The sequence below is a fragment of the Scylla paramamosain genome, chromosome 11 (genome assembly GCF_035594125.1).
Source record: "Scylla paramamosain isolate STU-SP2022 chromosome 11, ASM3559412v1, whole genome shotgun sequence".
Lineage (NCBI taxonomy): Eukaryota > Metazoa > Arthropoda > Malacostraca > Decapoda > Portunidae > Scylla > Scylla paramamosain.
In genome coordinates, this window is record NC_087161.1 from 29,113,669 (window position 1) to 29,133,522 (window position 19,854).

The window sequence follows — 19,854 nt, forward strand, 5'->3', positions numbered from 1 at the left end:
ATGCATCTGGCTTCTGAGTGAAGAGATGTAGTGGGATCAGATGGAGGTTGCAGATATTGTCAGGGTAACATAAAAGTAGAAAAAAAATCCATGAATGGATTGTGTGTCAAGCTGGAGAACCCAGACATCATCTGCTGGTGAGTGGAGACAGAATGATAGCCTGAGTGTCACCCTCACATCCCACCAAACTGTATACTCCAAGCACCCTGGGAGCTTGAAAAGCTAGGGATAACAACTATTATTTTTGTTAATAAGTAATGCATTATTTGTCTGCTTATGTGAAGAATACAAATAATTTTTGTTATGAGCTGCCACATAGAAGGCAGGAGGATGCAGAGCATGGCTTTGAAATTGGGTAGGTTAGCCTCCATTGATTTTTATAGTTCCAGAGATGACTTCACATTCAGTTGGTGAAATAGTTCTGATCACTGGGAGAGAAAAATAAAACAAAGTTAAATGAGTTACAAATTTTATCAGTGAAAGGGATGAGAAGTGAAGATACTGGTAACTTACAGCTAGACTACATCAAAGCATGTCTCAGCCAAAGAGGACCATTTTGAGTAATCATAGCATGTACCTGATTGTAAATAGCCATTAGTGAAACTCGCTAAGTATATGCTTAAGTATATCTATTAATCAAAGGTACATACTTGGATGACCAAGTAAGTGGAAAGGTAGTGGATCAAGTTTTGATGGATTATATAACTGTGTCCAAGGACAGTAATGAGAGGGGAAGGATGGCACTTAATTAGTATGAGGAGAATGGTAGGAAAGCGGGAAAGGGAAATTTTGGGAGTGCATGGATGGAATAAAGCATCAGGTAATATTAAAAGGTGCATAGGATTTGGTCAACTTGATGTGAGGAAGAGTGGCAATTTTTAGCATATTTGTGATAGGTTCTCGAGTCTAGAAGGACTTGTGGGCATTTTGTTCACTCACATGGGACCACTTGTGCATGGGGCTGAGGGTAGAAAGGACATTCATTCAGAGTAACGGTTCCCAAATATTAAAAGGAGGAGGTATCATCCTAGCCTTCATTCATCCCCTTTTCATTAAAAAAATAAATAAATAAAAAAAAATTATAATAATAATATAAATTAATTAATTAATTTGAGGCAAGAGTTCAGTGGAATAAAATCATTTTGTAAAACTATGATATAATATTGGAGGGATGTATGAAGAGGTATTACTAGCAGTATTTGTTGTCTCAAGATATGTCTATTTTTGGCCTTCTATAGATATATTTTCTGTAATATCCCTTCCAAAATACATGCATTTTTATACGCCATAAAATACTTGCATAAATGTAAGGCTCTGAAACAGATTCACATTAGATAAGTACATATAGAATAATGCCTCTATTCTGAAAATGTGATTGAAAGAGGCAGAGCAAGAGGACTCAGTGTATAGAAACTTTTTTTTAAATATGTGTTTCAACAGTTTTCAAAAGGATGAATATGAGATTTATTAGATGAATGGTTTATTTTCCAAGCTACATAAAACATCCATATTGAAAGATTCTGGATGGTCTTTCCTCATAATCTTATTCATGTTTTCTGGATCCCTTCTCTCTTCCTGGTTCAAATGTTGGCTCAAACCAAAAGGAAGTACATTAAGAAACTCACTGGGTGGCCACCAACATAGTCAGCTTTTCATTGAGGCTCACATTGACCTTGGTTAACTGTGACAGATAGATCACCATCAGCAGGTCCTGAAATATAATAACAACAGTAAAGTGTCTCATTTGGTGTGTTCAGGTTTGCTGATCATATCCTCCCATTTGACAATTATCACCAAGGAAACACTCTTTAACTATTCCTTATATACATTTCCCACCAAAAGTTCACCAATCTATAATACATTATGATTCACAGAATGTTGTGATGACATCAGATATTAGGGATAAAAGTTGATCTTACCTATCTACTACCTGTATTATGTAGATATAGCATGGTAATGAAATAATGTATGAGTGAGTGATAATATTAATGGAAGGGATGCAGAAAGGCTATACAATCAGTGAATGCCAATCTTGCATCACAGCAGCACATGCTGCCTGGGGAATGTGTTTTACTTAAGGCCTCCCAGCAAGCATAAAAATTGGGCGGGGACAAAATTAACTTATTTGGTATCTCAAGTGCATCTTTCCTCCTTACTCAGTCACAGCAACCATGAGCAGTATTAACCCTTAAACTGCCAATTCATATTTACTGAAATCTTGTACAGAGCCGCTAATTTAACCAATGCCGTATAAAGGGAAAATGTATTTCAAATAGTATGTCATGGATGGCAAAAATTCTAATTTGAAGGATTACAGAAGTTTCAAAGTGGTATATAAAAATAATTAGAGCAAAGAACGACCCTAAAAGTTTCCCGCTTTTTCAAAAGCGTGGGAAAAATGTGACATGTCGGGTGGAGCAACTGGCATGTGGGATCCTCCTTACACTAGCCCCATTCTCTCTCTCTCTCTCTCTCTCTCTCTCTCTCTCTCTCTCTCTCTCTCTCTCTCTCTCTCTCTCCACTTTTACGTTATCCATTTACTCGTTTTACTGATATTTCATATAATAGGAGAAACAAATTACCATAAGATTTTATGTAGTTTTTGCTCTTGCTATTATTATATTCTTATACTTAGTAACATAGCAACACACACAAACACGCATGCACGCACTCACCTGCACACAGAGATGGGGAGGGAGGAGGAGGAGGAAACACCCAAATGTCTCTCTCTCTCTCTCTCTCTCCCTTGTGTTCTTTCTTACCTGTTTCTGTAATTCTTTTCCTTCTCTCTCTCTCTCTCTCTCTCTCTCTCTCTCTCTCTCCTCTCTCTCTCTCTCTCTCTCTCTCTCTCTCTCTCTCTCTCTCTCTCTCTCTCTCTCTCAGGTAATAAACTATAATGATATAACAATTTAGTCTCCCCTGTTACATTTTCTATGATACTCAGGGTGTATTTCTACCCAGCGGGTCAGGATAGGCTGCCAGATATCTCCCACTTTTTCACAAAATCTAATGTGAGAGCGTTGTCATACAATGTGATGGCCTCATGATGTAGTCATTAAGTTCCCAGCAGTCCCCAGAACAGTACTGAACCAAGGAACACTGCGAAAATTCAAAACAGCAGCAGAGAAAATTCATGATTACATGAGCGATCACAGCGTCATGGGATGGGGTAATGCTTGATTACATAAACTATTGCGGCTGTGTAAGGGTTAAGCAGGTTGCTACTTGGTGATGAGTGATTGGCACTGTTCTCAGGGTGAAACATTATTTTCTGTTCATGCTGTGGTGTTTGTAAAGATAAGTGTAAAGGCAGGTTCACACTTGGCAATTTGCTGCTGAATTGCTACCTGCCACAAGCTGGTAATACCTGGCAATACATCCTCCCAGCTGGATATACATTCACACAGGCAGGTGGGAAGGGGCAGCTGGATGGTGGGAAATTAACATAAACAAACAGCAACTCTACAAGATGTCTTCCTCCAGTGACAATGCCGAGGTGATAACTTCCTTTTGGCGTACCGGAAGATAAAATGGAAAAGGAAATGCCTGTGGAAATGTCCCTGGCTGAGTAGAAGAGGAGAAAGGAGTGTCTACCACACTCTTTTGCCTGAGCTGAGCGTGAAAGACCCAGACACAATGAGACAATGGATATGCTTCAACAGGAAGCAGTAACATGGTCTTCTGCAGCTTTTGACTCCCCTTATCATGAAGGAAGATATCCACATGGGGGATGCAGTGACACCTGGTCAACGCCTAACACACTACATTATCTAGCAACAGGTAAGGAAGGGCAATCAGTAATTATTGAGAACTTGGCTCCTTCTGCAGCAGTTACTACTCTCTCTCTCTCTCTCTCTCTATATATATATATCATGTTTCAGGCACCAGAGATGACATTAGCCTTTCACTAGCTCAAACATTAACCTTTCTGCCTCCACACACATCTTCCACAACTCTTCCCAAGGAAACGATGTAAACAAAGCAGGTGGCTGAACAAGACCAACTTGTCAGTTGGTGTGGCTGACAATTCCAGCTGCCGGGCACCAAAAGTGCAGCAGGTGGGCCAACATGGCTTGCAGCGGCTGGCAATTCAGCAGTGAATTGCCAACTGTGAACCCGCTGTATGGTGATATCATTCCATCATAGATCTTCACATGTTGGGTTTGAATGGTATCAATATAACAAAATGTGAATCTAAAAATGTGAAACTTCCAGAATGTCGTGTGAAAATTCATTAAGGGAGGCAGTGAGTAATTGTCTTTTCACAACCATGATAGTGGCATCCCTTTCTTTATCTTTGCCCCACAGATTCTAGCTTCCCTATGAAAGCAGTTGGATTTTAATCAAGACAGCGGTGGGAAAGCAGTAGGTTGTAAAAAGATTCCCTACTGCCTTGACGAATTTTCGTGAGGTCTGTAAGTTTCATGTTTTCTAATTCACATTTTCCTATATCAATACCATTCAAGTTTAACATGTGGAGATCTATGAATGAATGGTGTCACAATGACTTGCCTGCCTCACACTCATCACTACATCACTACAAACACCACAAAATGAACTGAGCAAAATGTGTTTCAACCCCAAAAAGAAAGCCAGTTATGTATCACCAGACACAGTGAGTAGTGACTTGAGTAATTAATACTAGTCACTAATGCTCTGGGTGAGTAAGGAGGAAAGATACACCTGAGATGCCAATAAGTCAATTTGTCCCAGCCCAATTTTTATGCTTGCTGGGAGGCCATAAGTAAAATGCTCTCCCCAAGCAATGTGTACCACCACAGTGCAAAATCAGCGTTCATTGACTGTATATATCATGCATGTAGTGAAGTTCTTAGATCCCTGTGGGATATATGATGTGAGAGAGAGAGAGAGAGAGAGAGAGAGCGAGAGAGAGAGAGAGAGAGAGAGAGAGAGAGAGAGAGAGAGAGAGAAAGGGGGGAAGGGGGGAGGTTGCCACATACTATACTCTAAAACAAACTACTGGTAGTGACCATTGCCTGCCTCAACATTAGAAAATATTCCAACCTTCATGTTTGTGTTGAGCATCTCCTCAAACTCATGTGCAGACATCTTGGGCACCTGGTTGACCATGCGGGTAAGTTCTCGCCCGATGTAGTTATCTGCTGGAACTTTTCCACTCAACACATCATCCACATATGCTGGTGGGTGGGTGAAGGAGTGATATAAGCACAATAAATTCTATACAGTATTAAAAGCAATGTGCTAATCTTTTCTTTGTAAGACCTATAAATCATTATCTTCACACCACTTTAGCATGCAAGAGTTGAAACATGGTTATACAGGTAAGCATGGTAAGTACACATTCAAATGTCTCTCATGTTCATTCTTCATCCCAGAGCAAAAGTTTGACTGTGATATCTAAATTTACTTTTTTCCCTATGTTTCCCTAGGTACAAATTTTATCTCCCAACTTAAGAAAAAATAATAACTGGATGGGGGGTTGTGTGCCATTTCAATGACCATACTCTGGCTTAAACATCCATCATCACTTGCCATGCCTGCTTTACAACAAGTAGGTAAAAGTTTTGCACCTTGACATTTGTTTTATCTATAAATACAGCAGGGTATGCAAAAACACACGGTCATTATAAGGTACAACTGCAATGATGCACTGAAATTTTAATAAATACTTAGTTGGAATAACAAGCCAAAACTGGTATAACAAACTTGCCATTCATGTGACCACTGGAATTTTAAAGAATATTTAATCAGAATAATGAACCAAAACTGGCAAGACAAACTTGCCATATGTACAAGCACTGAAATTTTAATAAAAATTTAATTGGAATAACATACTAAAACTCACAAGACCAAGTCACCAGTTGTGTGAGCCATTGCTCACCTAACCACTACCTGTCCCGTTCCTTCTTTTTTTCCTTTCCTCTCTTCTTTCAACTTGTCTTGAACTCTCCCTGTCACCTCCCCTTCCCCTTATCTGTCAGAAATAGGGGACTAGGGGGTGATACCCCCCCCCTCTCTCTCTCTCTCTCTCTCTCTCATTCACTTTATGCAATTTTCATCTCATCCTTTCTCACTCTTGTACACATAATTCCATTCTCATTCTATCTAGCAATCCTTAGGATTATTCTTACTTTCACACACACACACACACACACACACACACACACACACACACACACACACAGAACACACACACACACAGAGAGAGAGAGAGAGAGAGAGAGAGAGAGAGAGGAGAGAGAGAGAGAGAGAGAGAGAGAGAGAGAGAGAGAGAGAGAGAGAGAGAGAGAGAGAGAGAGAGAGAGAGAGAGAGAGCGAGCTCCAAATTCTGGGGGTTTACTGTATGTATACGCATGATGCTGACAGTAGGTAAATATGACCAATACTCGTTAAAGCAGCGTGAAACTCAGGGTGATAATGTGCTAACTCAGGATGGTAAGAATTCAGGACTAGATATGAAACTCAGGAGGATCCTGTATATACTTCTTGTCTCATCTCAAATGTAGTAGTGCAAAAGTGCTTATTTTTATTTATTTTTTTTTTTTATTTTTCAAAAAATGTGAAATTTTTCAAATTATTTTCTTTTTCCCTGGAACCAATTAAGTTTGTTCCATAGGTTCTTCAGTTGCCATAACGAATACTACATTGGAACAAATCATGTTCGTTGTTGCGTACCCCACTCTGCAGTAAATATCCAATATCCATCTCAATTTGTGCACGGCATGTCCAGATATTGCATGTCACAAATGTTTATTTATGGAGAGTTTTACTGTGCTCCCTGTCAATGTCTTATATTTGCCACAATACATATAAGGTGATTTATGTTTACTGTGTGTATTGGGTGAATCCTCAAGAAAGTAGAGAAATTAATATTAAATCTATTATTTTCATGTGATAATACATTATAAATAATAATTCTGGGTTGTGAAAGCAAGCATTTGCTCCATGGTAAGACGCAACACGTGATAGAATGGCAGATATGTGAACATGACGAAAAATCAGCAGGAACAGGGAAGAGTTGCACCTGTGGAAGTACATAGAACAATAGAAAATGCAAGAAATACCACTTAGTGAAAAATTACTGCAAATATAATATACAGCAAAAATGAAATCATACAATTTTGGAATGGCCTAAGTCAATGCGTAAGAAGTTTTGAAAAAGAAAAAAAAAGGTGACTAGGATGTGAGATGTGCATGGAAGTGAATGGCAAAGTGAGGAAAAAATGTAAAATACTTTGCAAACACTTTTTAAAAAGAAAAAATGATCTGCCATTCTACTGGAAAAGAAAATACAAGACTATAAAGGAATGACTGATTATATGGCAGTGTGTGTGTGTGTGTGTGTGTGTGTGTGTGTGTGTGTGTGTGTGTGTGTGTGTGTGTGTGTGTGTGTGTGTGTGTAAATCTCCTAAAAGAATACTTGGGATAAGAAAAAAATATAAATAAATAAATAAATAAGTAAAAGAAATAAATAAATAAATAAATAAAATAAAATAAAATAAATAAATAAATAAATAAATAAATAAATAAAAATAAATAAATAAAAAAATTAAACAACATGAAATGGTACATTTGCCTATAGCTGAGTCTCATTAACACTGCCACACTTACAGATTAGGGCATCTAAGGTGGCTTCCATATTTTGTGTTGCCTCCGAGATCTGATGCAGGTCTGTTGATGGTTCCACAATGCGCTGCCTGCTGTACTTGCTCTTCTGAGTTGCATTGGCTGTGAGCGAAGGAGGACCAGTGAGTGGTAGTTTTCAAAGTTCTTATGACTGTCTTCTGAACAAAAGTGAGGCATGGAAAGGATTCCAAATACATTATTAGTTAATGTCTAAATCTATCTGTTCACCAGGCTGGCAATCCTACATGGGCAGCCTAAACAAAGCACTATGCACTCATACACACATTGTTCACACTTTTAGTCCTACTGGCCCCTGCCAGAAAGATTGTCTCACGAACCACCCTGCTACACTCCAGACCTTAGGCATAAATAACACAGTTTGCCACATACTTCCACAGGAAGACCCAACCTTATACACAGGTTTATCCCTGCCCCTTCATAATGAGACCATTCCCTGCTCCACACTCACTCCAATCCTTAAGCCACAACAGATGCAGGTACTTTCACCTAAACTGGGTTCATACAACAAAATCATCCATTTGATCTCCCATTCCCACAGCTACTTCTTTACACCTCTGGTCTGTGCCTTCTAACCCATGAATACAGATGCTCCCCAACTTACAAACATCTGGAGACAGGAAAAAGAATACCTGCAAGTCCAAATTCTGTTTGTCACTCCAGCACAGGTTCAAATTCACTGTATGCCCCCATCTTACAAACAATCTCAGTTCCAGATGGCTGTTCACAAGTCATCTCAATAGAAAGTAAGATGGTTTTAATAAAGAAACAATTGTGGAGAAAAAATGGCAAACAGAGCCTGCACTTACAGTACAGTGGTACAGTATTTGTACAATTTATCAATTTAATTTGCTTTATTATTACATACATAATATCTTTATCAGTGAGTACAATACAGTGATGTTTAGCACAACCTGAATGTATGCACCCAAAATATTTCACAAAATAACTCCTTGCGAACAAAACAACTTATGAACAGCCATTTGGAATCGATATTGTTTGTAAGATGGCAGCGTATATATATATATATATATATATATATATATATATATATATATATATATATATATATATATATATATATATATATATATATATATATATGCAAGGCCACTGGCCAAAGGCAACAAAAAATTGTATAAAAAAATAAATAAGAGCCTACTTAATTTAAATGCCAGGTACAATAAAGAATTCCAAATAGAAAAGTCAAATAATAGAGGATAAATGTCTTGACACCCCTTTGAAAGAGTTCAAATCATAGGAAACAGTTTGTGAGATTTTTTTAGTTAATAAGCTGATGTGGGACAAAAATTGTGAAGACTTACTTCCAACAACCTCAGGTGAATATGAAATGACTTCCACAGGGATGGGAGCAAACATGGTACCTGGCGTGCGTCCAGGTACACCCATACTTGCACTCACGTAGCCCTGTGCAGGTAGCAATTAGGGATATGAGCTGAATAATATTTCAGACACATATTTAAATACTCTAAGTTACAACCAACGCTGTGTGGTATACTATAACCTGTCTCTGTCTACATCAATTTAACTTTCATTCCTTTGTTATGCCTGCCATGTATCAGGTGCACAATACTCATATATGCCTGTGTTTTCTAACTGATCCATTAACTAACCTTCTTGGAGTCTATGCTGTTGTGTGCACCAAGATCATGTCATATAAAATGAAGAGAAGAATGAATGAGAAAAGAATAATGAAGAGAGAGAGAGAGAGAGAGAGAGAGAGAGAGAGAGAGAGAGAGAGAGAGAGAGAGAGAGAGAGAGAGAGAGAGAGAGAGAGAGAGAGAGAGAGAGAGAGAGAGAGAGAGAGAGAGAGAGAGAGAGAGAGAGCAAATAGAAAGGCAAACACAAGGTGGAAGGGATGTGTATGGTCACATCTATGTCTCCTGGGAATTGTTTTGATGATAAAACCAGCTGCCCTTCACGGCAGTGATCACAGGAGAGAGGAAAAAAAATTAAATGTACGTACATGTGTGTGTGTGTGTTACAATATATATCCTGTCCTGAATGAGAGAGAGAGAGAGAGAGAGAGAGAGAGAGAGAGAGAGAGAGAGAGAGAGAGAGAGAGAGAGAGAGAGAGAGAGAGAGAGAGAGAGAGAGAGAGAGAGAGAGAGAGAGAGAGAGAGTTAACTAAAATTTTAAACAATTTCAGACATACAATTAAAATAATGAGTTTAGAGGTGAAAATAGTAAATGGTATGAGGTCAAGTGTGATCTTAGCTTCCCTATCTTCTCTTTCTTCTGGTTCCCTATCTGTTTGTCAATCTGACTCTCTTTCTTTTAACAGTATATAACACACACACACACACACTAGGACTATCTTAGCAAACGGACGTACACCATGAGCTCTTGAACGACAGGGATACAATCTAGTTGTTGTGCTGGTTGAAAGCTTTATGACTCATTGCTGTCACAAGTCAAACTTTGTAAGAAAATTGAAAGGAAAGGAAATAATTCAAAAGAGGTGGGAAACTATACTTTTTGGCGTCCTTAACAAGAGCCGAAAGGTTTGTTTGTGTCGGACAGCTGATCATGGTGGCCAGTAGGACACCCACAGGAAGAAGAGTCCTGGATTTTAGTGTATTTGCAGAGGATGATGGCCAGTTGCAGGAGAAACTGAATGCAAGGAAATTAACCATGCTGGAGATGAAGGTTGAAGAGATATGGGAGAAGGTAAGAGACTAGAAATAAGAAATGGAAGCTTGGAACAAGAAAACAATTCATTAAAAAAGGAATTAGAAAATGAAGAGAAAGTGCTGCAGAAAGAGATACATGATAAGGAAAACCAAATTAGAATGCTAGAAATGAAAATGGGAAAGATGGATAAAATGAAAGCTAGAGAAATACAAATGAATATGCTGGAGGAAAGGATGGAAAAGATTGAAGTCCAAGACAAAAATAGGGATAAGCAAATTAAGGAAAGCCAAGAACAAGTTAAGGAAATGGCAGAAAGATCCGTAAATAAGTGCAAGGAGTTGGAGAAAAAAGTGAGTTATACAGAAGTAGTGAAGGACCAGAGGAGTAAAGAAGGCTTGATTAAAGAGGTTATAAAGGTAATAAAGGAAAAAGAAAACCTGGTAAGACACTGTAGATAAAAAGAAGAGCATAATGATTTTTGGCCAGGAAGAAAGCGAGATAAAAAATTGGTATGAAAGAGAAGCAGAACAAAGAAAAACAGCTCGATTAGTACCGAGTGTGATAAATGAAGGGGATACAAAGCTAGAAGATGAAATAGAGGAGGTGTACAGGATTGGTAAATACGATCAAGGAAAAAGTAGACCATTGAAAATCAAACTAAAATCCCAAACATCAGCTTAAGAAACATTGGCAAATGCGTGGAAGCTAGCCAAAAGTAACGGGTTTAAACAAGTCTGGATTAGAGGAGAAATGAATGAGGAAGAAAGGAAGAAACTTAATGAATTGAGAAGTGAAACAAAAGAAAAGAATGAACAGAGAACAGAGAACTTTTTTTCTGGAGAGTAATGGACCTAAGGTTGAGGAAGTGGTACATGAGAAGAGTGAACAGTGTAGAGACACAGCTGTAAGAGAGGGAGGGTCATGGACAGTGGTATACACTATTTTTTTTTTTTTTTTTATGTAGGAAGAACACTGGCCAAGGGCAAAAAAAAAAAAAAAAAAAAAAAAAAAAAAAAAGCCCACTGAAATGCCAGTCCCATAAAAGGGTCAAAGCAGTGGTCAAAAATTGATGAATAAGTGTCTTGAAACCTCCCTCTTGAAGGAATTCAAGTCATAGGAAGGTGGAAATACAGAAGCAGGCAGGGAGTTCCAGAGTTTACCAGAGAAAGGGATGAATGATTGAGAATACTGGTTAACTCTTGCATTAGAGAGGTGGACAGAATAGGGGTGAGAGAAAGAAGAAAGTCTTGTGCAGCGAGGACGCGGGAGGAGGGGAGGCATGCAGTTAGCAAGATCAGAAGAGCAGTTAGCATGAAAATAGCAGTAGAAGACAGCTAGATACGCAACATTGCGGCGGTGAGAGAGAGGCTGAAGAGTCAGTTAGAGGAGAGGAGTTGATGAGATGAAAAGCTTTTGATTCCACCCTGTCTAGAAGAGCAGTATGAGTGGAACCTCTCCAGACATGTGAAGCATGCTCCATACATGGACGGATAAGGCCCTTGTACAAAGTTAGCAGCTGGGGGTGAGAAAAACTGGCGGAGACGTCTCAGAACGCCTAACTTCATAGAAGCTGTTTTAGCTAGAGATGAGGTGTGAAGTTTCCAGTTTAGATTATAAGTAAAGGACAGACCAAGGATGTTCAGTGTAGAAGAGGGGGACAGTTGAGTGTCATTGAAGAAGAGGGGATAGTTGTCTGGAAGGTTGTGTCGAGTTGATAGATGGAGGAATTGAGTTTTTGAGGCATTGAACAATACCAAGTTTGTTCTGCCCCAATCAGAAATTTTAGAAAGATCAGAAGTCAAGTGTTCTGTGGCTTCCCTCCGTGAAATGTTTACCTCCTGAAGGGTTGGACGTCTATGAAAAGACGTGGAAAAGTGCAGGGTGATATCATCAGCGTAGGAGTGGATAGGACAAGAAGTTTGGTTTAGAAGATTATTAATGAATAATAAGAAGAGAGTGGGTGACAGGACAGAACCCTGAGGAACACCACTGTTAATAGATTTAGAAGAACAGTGACCGTCTACCACAGCAGCAATAGAACGGTCAGAAAGGAAACTTGAGATGAAGTTACAGAGAGGATAGAATAGAAACTGTAGGAGGGTAGTTTGGAAATCAAAGCTTTGTGCCAGACTCTATCAAAAGCTTTTGATATGTCCAAGGCAACAGCAAAAGTTTCACCAAAATCTCTAAAAGAGGATGGCCAAGACTCAGTAAGGAAAGCCAGATCACTAGTAGAGCGGCCTTGACGGAACCCATACTGGCGATCAGATAGAAGGTTGTGAAGTGATAGATGTTTAAGAATCTTCCTGTTGAGGATAGATTCAAAAACTTTAGATAGGCAGGAAATTAAAGCAATAGGACAGTAGTTTGAGGGATTAGAATGGTCACCCTTTTTAGAAACAGGTTGAATGTAGGCAAACTTCCAGCAAGAAGGAAAGGTAGATGTTGACAGACAGAGCTGAAAGAGTTTGACTAGGCAAGGTGCAAGCACAGAGGCACAGTTTCAGAGAACAATAGGAGGGACCCCTTCAGGTCCATAAGCCTTCCAAGGGTTTAGGCCAGCGAGGGCATGGAAAACATCATTGCGAAGAATTTTAATATGGATGGTTTAGTTTTAGTGATGGATGAAGAGAATGAATTTATAAAAGCAAATGAACCAGACATCATGGCAATGGTAGAAACTAAACTAAGAGATTCAGAGACACCAAATTTAGAAGGGGGAAAGTACAACATGTGGATAAGAAACAGATGTGGAAAAGGAGGAAGTGGAGTGATGATGCTTGTTAAAAAGGGTATCAGGTGAAGAGTGTGGAAAAGGCAGAAGGCTTGGTGGAAGGCCTAAACTTAAAGTAATAAATGGAAGAAGAGGAATATGATATGTCACAGTGGTGTATGTCCCACCAAAAACAAAGACCTGGAATAGACAAGAGCATGAACAGTTGCTGAGTGAGACAAAAGAATGCCTTCTAAAGAAAATTAAAGAAAACAAAATTGTTATAATGGGAGATTTTAATTGTAAAGAGATAAATTGAGAGGAGTGGGACACAAGAGGATGAGAAGACTCATGGGGAGATATGGTTCTGAAACTGGCAATGAACAATATTATGACAGTGGGTGGAGGAAAACACTAGATACAGAGGAGGAGAGGAGCTATCAAGACTTGATTTGGTATTATCAAAAGAAACAGATATTATAGAAGACATGAACTATAGTTGTCCACTAGGAAAAAGTGACCATGTCATGATAAGGTTTTGTATTAAAGAAAAAAGAGAGGAAAGTAGATGTGAAGATTATAAAAGTGAAAGATTTAATTATGGTAAGTCAAATTTTGAACAAACGAGGAGATACTTTGGTGAAGTGGACTGGAGTACACTTATCACAGCAAGTAATGTACAAAAGAAGTGGGAAGCTTTCATCAATATTTATGAAGAGGGAGTGAAAAGATATGTACCAAAAGTAGAGACAAAGACAAGATATAACAATGATTGGTATAATAGAAGATGTGAAATAGCTAGGGAGGAGAAGGAAACGGCATGGAATAGATGGTGGAGGAAAAAAATGCAGGAGCTATGGCAAAACTATACAACTACAACAAATGAATATGTAAGGGTTATTTGAGAAGAAAGGAAAAATTATGAGAAAGATGTTATGGACAAATGCAAAGAGGAACCAAAACTATTCTTCAGATATGTAAACAGCAAAATGAAACATGGAGAAGAAATAAGCAGATTGAAGGTGAATGGTCAAATGTGTGAGGATCCAGGTGAATTGGCAGAGATAATGAACAGGAGTTTTCAATCAGTATTCACAAAAGAGAAAACATTTGTGTGGCAGAGTGAGATGAGTGAGGAAATGGGTCTGGGAGAAATCTAAGTGACTGAAGAGGATGTCCAGAAACAAATGGAGGGACTAGACGTTAGGAACGTCCCTGGACCTGATGAAGTGTCAGGATGGGTACTAAAAGAGTGCAATCAGCAGTTGACATGGGTAATACATAATATTACTGAGAGCTCCCTAATTGAAAGTATAGTCCCATTTGAATGGAAGAGAGCCAACATAGTGCCAATCTACAAAGGTGGTAGTAAAGAGGAGCCCTTAACCTATAGACCTGTGTCTCTAACAAGTGTGGTGTGCAAAATGTGTGAAAGATTAGTGAAGGATAAATGGATGCAGTACCTAGAAGGAAATAAAGTGATAATAAAGCAACAATTTGGATTTAGAAAGAGATCATGTGTTACAAACTTGCTGGGTTTTTATTCTAGAGTGGTGGATATAATGCAAGAAAAAGATGGATGGGCAGATTGTGTTTATTTAGACCTGAAGGCCTTTGATAAAGTGCCACACAGGAAATTGTTGTGGAAGTTGAAGCATAATGATGGGCTAAGAGAGGGCCTGCTGAGATGGATGGAAAATTTCTTGACAAACAGAGAAATGAGAACGGTGGTAAAAAGATAAAAAATCATCATGGAGGGAAGTCATAAGTGGAGTACCCCAAGGCTCAGTACTTGCACCAATCATGTTTGCAGTCTATACAAATGATATGGTGGAGAGTGTGAACAGCTACATGAGCCTTTTTGCAGATGATGCAAAGTTGCTGAAGAAAGTTGAGAGTGCAAGACTGTGGAACATTACAAGAAGACCTGAACAAGATATCAGAGTGGAGTTACAGATGGGAAATGGAATTTAATTTAAAGAAGTGTAAGTTAATAGAATTTGGAAAAAATACAAGAAGAGTAAAAGGAAATTATGTGTTGAATGGTGTAAGGTTGAGTGGAGCAGAAGAGGAAAAGGATCTCAGTGTTACAATGACTGGGAACCTGGTCCCAGAGAGACACATTAGCAAAATTACAGGAGAAACCTATAACTTGTTGAGAAGAATAAGGCAGGCCTTTGCATATATGGATGAAAAGATGGTCAGGAAGATGATCGTGTCGCTGATAAGACCTAGGCTAGAATATGCAGCAGTAGTGTGGTCACCATACAAGAAAAGGCTATAAGGAAGTTGGAGAGAGTTCAGAAAGCAGCTATGAAGATGGTACCAAGTATCAGGGACCTATCATATGAAGAGAGACTGGAAAGGCTACATCTACCAACGTTGGAAAAGAGGAGAGAAAGGGGAGACTTGATTGTGATAGATAATGCATATGAGGGGTTAGAGGAGGTGGACCGGAGTGACTTAATGGTCTGGGATACACGGGACACTAGAGGACATGAAAAGAGACACTAGAGGACATGGAGGAGTGCTTGTAAAAGAGACGTCAAAAAGTATAGTTTCCCACATAGAAGTATTGATGAATGGAACAGTCTGGTTGAGGAGATAGTAAATGCAGAAAGTATACATGGATTCAAGGCTAAGTTGGATATTAAAAGATATGGAGATGGGACAGCACAAGCACAGCTCTTTTCCCATAAAGCACAACTAGGTAAATACACACACACACACTCACACACCACGTGTAGCTTGGAGCATGGGAAGGGTGGTGGAGTGAGGGCAGCATTCCCTTAGGCTTAAGTATTTAGTTACTGAAGCGTGAGGGAAAGATTAGTTACAAGATGCTGTCCTGCCATCACAATTTCAACAAGTAATCATAAATATCAGGATTTTTAGTCTTTATTTCCAAGAAATCTATTGCCAGAGAGAGAGAGAGAGAGAGAGAGAGAGAGAGAGAGAGAGAGAGAGAGAGAGAGAGAGAGAGAGAGAGAGAGAGAGAGAGAGAGAGAGAGAGAGAGAGAGAGAGAGAGAGAGAGAGAGAGAGAGGGGGGGACTAAGATGGAGGAGATAGGGAGTGGGGTATGAGAAATATAAGGACAAGGAGGGAGTGGGGATGGGGAGGTAGACATGGAGTGGAGTTGAGAAACGAGGTGTGGCTTAATTTACACGTCGCAACTTCTTGCCTATGATATTTACCTATTAAAATCCCTTGAGTTGACATGTCACTTTAGCTAAAAGTAAGGGTAGGAAGGCTGCTTCATCAAGTAGGGAGCCATCTGTACCTTCTTAAATTACCCTGAATGGATAGCAAGAACCTAACATGGTCTCACCTTAATGTTCATGCGGCCTCCATGCAGGGTGGTGTCAACAGTGAGGTGGATGGGATTGCTGGTAACACGGGAGTAGTAGTCATGGATGAGGAGTGAGTGGTCAGTGATTTCATGGCCTGTTGCCCACCACCCAACAATCACTTCGCTTGGGTTGACTTTCCGGTGCAGCTCATACATATCCTTGGCAAAGTCCAGCTCCACTGCCACCTGCAGGAGAGAAGCAGCTTGACTAAGGTGTGAGGGTGCCTGAGATGACATCAGACAGAAGATGGGTGTATTTGGAAGAAAAATACAAGGGGATTGGAATGATAAGTATTGAGAGAGAGAGAGAGAGAGAGAGAGAGAGAGAGAGAGAGAGAGAGAGAGAGAGAGAGAGAGAGAGAGAGAGAGAGAGAGAGAGAGAGAGAGAGAGAGAGAGAGAGAGAGAGAGAGAGAGAGAGAGAGAGAGAGAGAGAGAGAGATTCATTACAATGAAAAACACATTATGATACAAATGTTAACAAAGAAAACAAACAATTGGGATGGGCCCCATGGCACAATACTTGTTTTTTCCTTAGGTAGTGAAATAAATAAAATTTTCTGAGTATGATGTCATCTGTACACTATCACATTTCTGTTTCATAAGGATTTCAAGATTAGCATAAGATACACATCCTCATGTACCTCACAAGCAGTGCTAAAACTCAAAATATATGCATCATAGCATCTGTGGATTATTGAATGCCAAACAATCATCATGCACATGTCCCTGAATTGTTTCTACATTTTCTGGTGTTGAACTTGTGGAAGGTTGTCCTGATCCCTTGTCATCTTCCAGTGATATTCTGCCACTCTTGAAGCATATGTGCCACATGAAACATTTTGTATGATTGTTTCATTGCAACATCTGTGCCAAATTACATCAAAGATCTCTGTTGCAGGTTTGTCAAGTCTGATGTTCATTCTCTCCTCTAATTTGCAGTCTGTTTTGAAATCCTGAATGTCCCAGTGCACATGGTCATGTAAACTCTTATGACACAACTCATGCAGTTCACAGAACAAAGCGAATCAGCAGATTGTGTGATGATATTTACTGCTCAGCTCCACATGCTCAGTGGGTTTTTTTTTGTTTTCTCCTTTGGCTGATGTCCCTCCTACAAAAAAACATACAGGCCTGTATTGTTATCTGCTGGTATGCTATGGAACTATAGTAAATCTATTCTGTACTGAGCATTTAGGTGTGGCTTCCTCTAGGATTTGTCTTTCTGCTGCCTTCACCATCAATTAAATTAAGTTAAAGGTCCTGTATTGGACTGGTCTTCAAAGAAAGCTACATTTTTTTGTTGTAAATGAGTTCTTTCTTGCTGCTGTGAAGCATACAGGGGCATGTGGCAATTGAGGGAACAAAAGTTTTCATTATAGATGAAGTGATCTAAGTCACCTGTCTCCACCTGACCTGTGGTGTGTGGTCGTGGTCAATCACTGTATGACCTTGACAGCATCAGAAATCAGCGTTGTAAAGTGTCTTGGAATATTAACTATGATCACTGTTGTTATCCTCAAGCAAACAAAACACATAATATTTTTTATGCTTATTAAAGAAACAGATGTATTCAGATTCTCAGATTCATGTTGAAGTAAGTTAATGTATCACAGAAAGACGCTAATGTGGCAGAGCGATAAGCAAGGGAATCCCCAACGGGGACACCTAAACACTCGGTGCCAAACAGATTCACTATAGTCTGAACTTTTTGGTGCACCTTGGTCATACATCTCAACACACTGTGCAGCAGCCATCTTCACACCCCTCAAGAGACTTGCTTTCAAAGCAGTCTTGAAACATTCACTTCATTGTAATTGATGGAAGACAAATTTTTACTGAAAAGTTTTTGTAATACTTACCTCTTCCTTTGATTCATTATGAGGTACACAAAAGCAGTTGGTGATCTCAATAGTACCCTTCTCCACTCCAACAGTGCCTGAAAAGAAAATACTCAGTAATCAAAATTCACATGGTAAGATGTACATTTTTGTATCTATATTTATACTTACATTTAAATTATGCAAAACTGAAATAACACGTCTGCATTAGTTATTTTGTTTTCACCTTTACTTATCTATTTATTCACTTATTATTTTTGTTTTCTTAACTATATAAGCAAAGTATTATCTTGCTGCTAAAAAAAAAAAAAAAAAACATTAATGCACCTGCCTGCCTGTATCTGTTTATTCTGTATAAGGTAGTACAAAATTCAGTTTTTCCTGCCAAACACACACACACACACACACACACACACACACACACACACACCAGCCAGCTGTTCAGATGCGGGTGTTAAAGCTCCTGAAGATGCACAAGCTACTGTCTCCTGACAAAACGAGGCCTAGTAATGTATATATATAAAGGTGAGGAGGGGACTAGAGAGTGTTCTGTCTCCAAATTTAACAAATAGAGGAATATTTTGAGGCTGAAAAATGGACGAAAAGGAATTTCTAGGTGGCGCCACTGGCTATGATGTGTTTGTAAACAGAGTGAGGTGGTGAGACAGAAGGCACATTGTATTGAAACCCCTGTGAGTTTGAGACAGCTGGTGGAGGCAAATGGAGAAAGGAATTTTTTGGGATTCAGAGAAGAGAAAGGAAATATGAGGAGGATAATCAGCATAGAGACTTAAATAAAGTGCAAGAGGGAACTGATCTCTGGCATTCTGGAATAGCATGACAAGCTCATTATGGAAAATAAAGAATAGAGAAAGACATATAGTGAATGTGAGAGTGCTCTAAAGATAAACAATGAGATAAAAGAGGCAATGGAGGTGCTAAAGAAAAAACAAAAATGGGATATTTAAGATTAAGTATAATTGATATGAAGTAAATGCAGGGGCTGCACGAAAAGGTGGAGGATAGTGCATGAAAGGTGGAAGGGGCAGTATGTGAAACCAAACTGGAGGAATTGTGAAATGCCTTGAAGAAAGAACATGAGGATGAAAAAGTAAGCTTCACAGAAGTGGTTAAAAAAACAAATAGAGGAAAAGACCAAGGACACAGTAATTCAGGTAATTAAAGAAAAAGGAGGTTTTGGTGAGAGACACAGTGGATAAGAAGAAATGCATAATCTTTTTTTGTACTGCAAGAAAAGAAAAATCCAGTTAAGTTTGAAAAGGAGGAGCTGTTAAGGAAAATTATTATAATGGTCAAAGATGAGGAACAGGGACTGGAACAAATAGTGGAAGAAGCATATAGAATTGGAAAATATAGTGAGGGAGGTAACAGACTATTAAAAATGAGAATGAGATCCCAAGTTGTAGTAGAGGTCTTAGCAAGAACTGGGAAGCTGGCTGAAAGTTCGGAATACAAGAATATTTGGGTAAAAAGAGATATGAACTTAGAAGAAAGGGGATAAGAGAGAAATCTGAGAAATGAAGCTAAAGAAAAAAATGAGAGGACAGAGACAAAGGTTAGGTTCCCCAAAAACTATGCTTTATTTGAGTCTCGCCTTCACCAAAATTTCATGAAATTCAAAGAATATCATAACATCTACAGCAAAGAACA

The 19,854-nt window shown here is 39.0% G+C and overlaps 1 protein-coding gene across 1 annotated transcript in view; it reads right to left on the reverse strand.

The window, feature by feature from the left end:
* Positions 1 to 1,463: 1,463 nt before the first annotated feature.
* Positions 1,464 to 19,854, reverse strand: part of LOC135105250 (eukaryotic translation initiation factor 3 subunit F-1-like) — a 19,060-nt gene continuing 669 nt past the window's right edge. Inside the window, exons 2-7 of the mRNA XM_064013463.1 lie at positions 18,205 to 18,281; positions 16,324 to 16,530; positions 8,952 to 9,054; positions 7,594 to 7,710; positions 5,026 to 5,159; positions 1,464 to 1,711 (exon numbers count right to left, since the gene is read on the reverse strand). Of these exons, the coding sequence (XP_063869533.1) occupies positions 1,622 to 1,711; positions 5,026 to 5,159; positions 7,594 to 7,710; positions 8,952 to 9,054; positions 16,324 to 16,530; positions 18,205 to 18,281 (728 nt within the window). The 3' untranslated portion in view covers positions 1,464 to 1,621. The remainder of the gene's footprint in view (positions 1,712 to 5,025; positions 5,160 to 7,593; positions 7,711 to 8,951; positions 9,055 to 16,323; positions 16,531 to 18,204; positions 18,282 to 19,854) is intronic.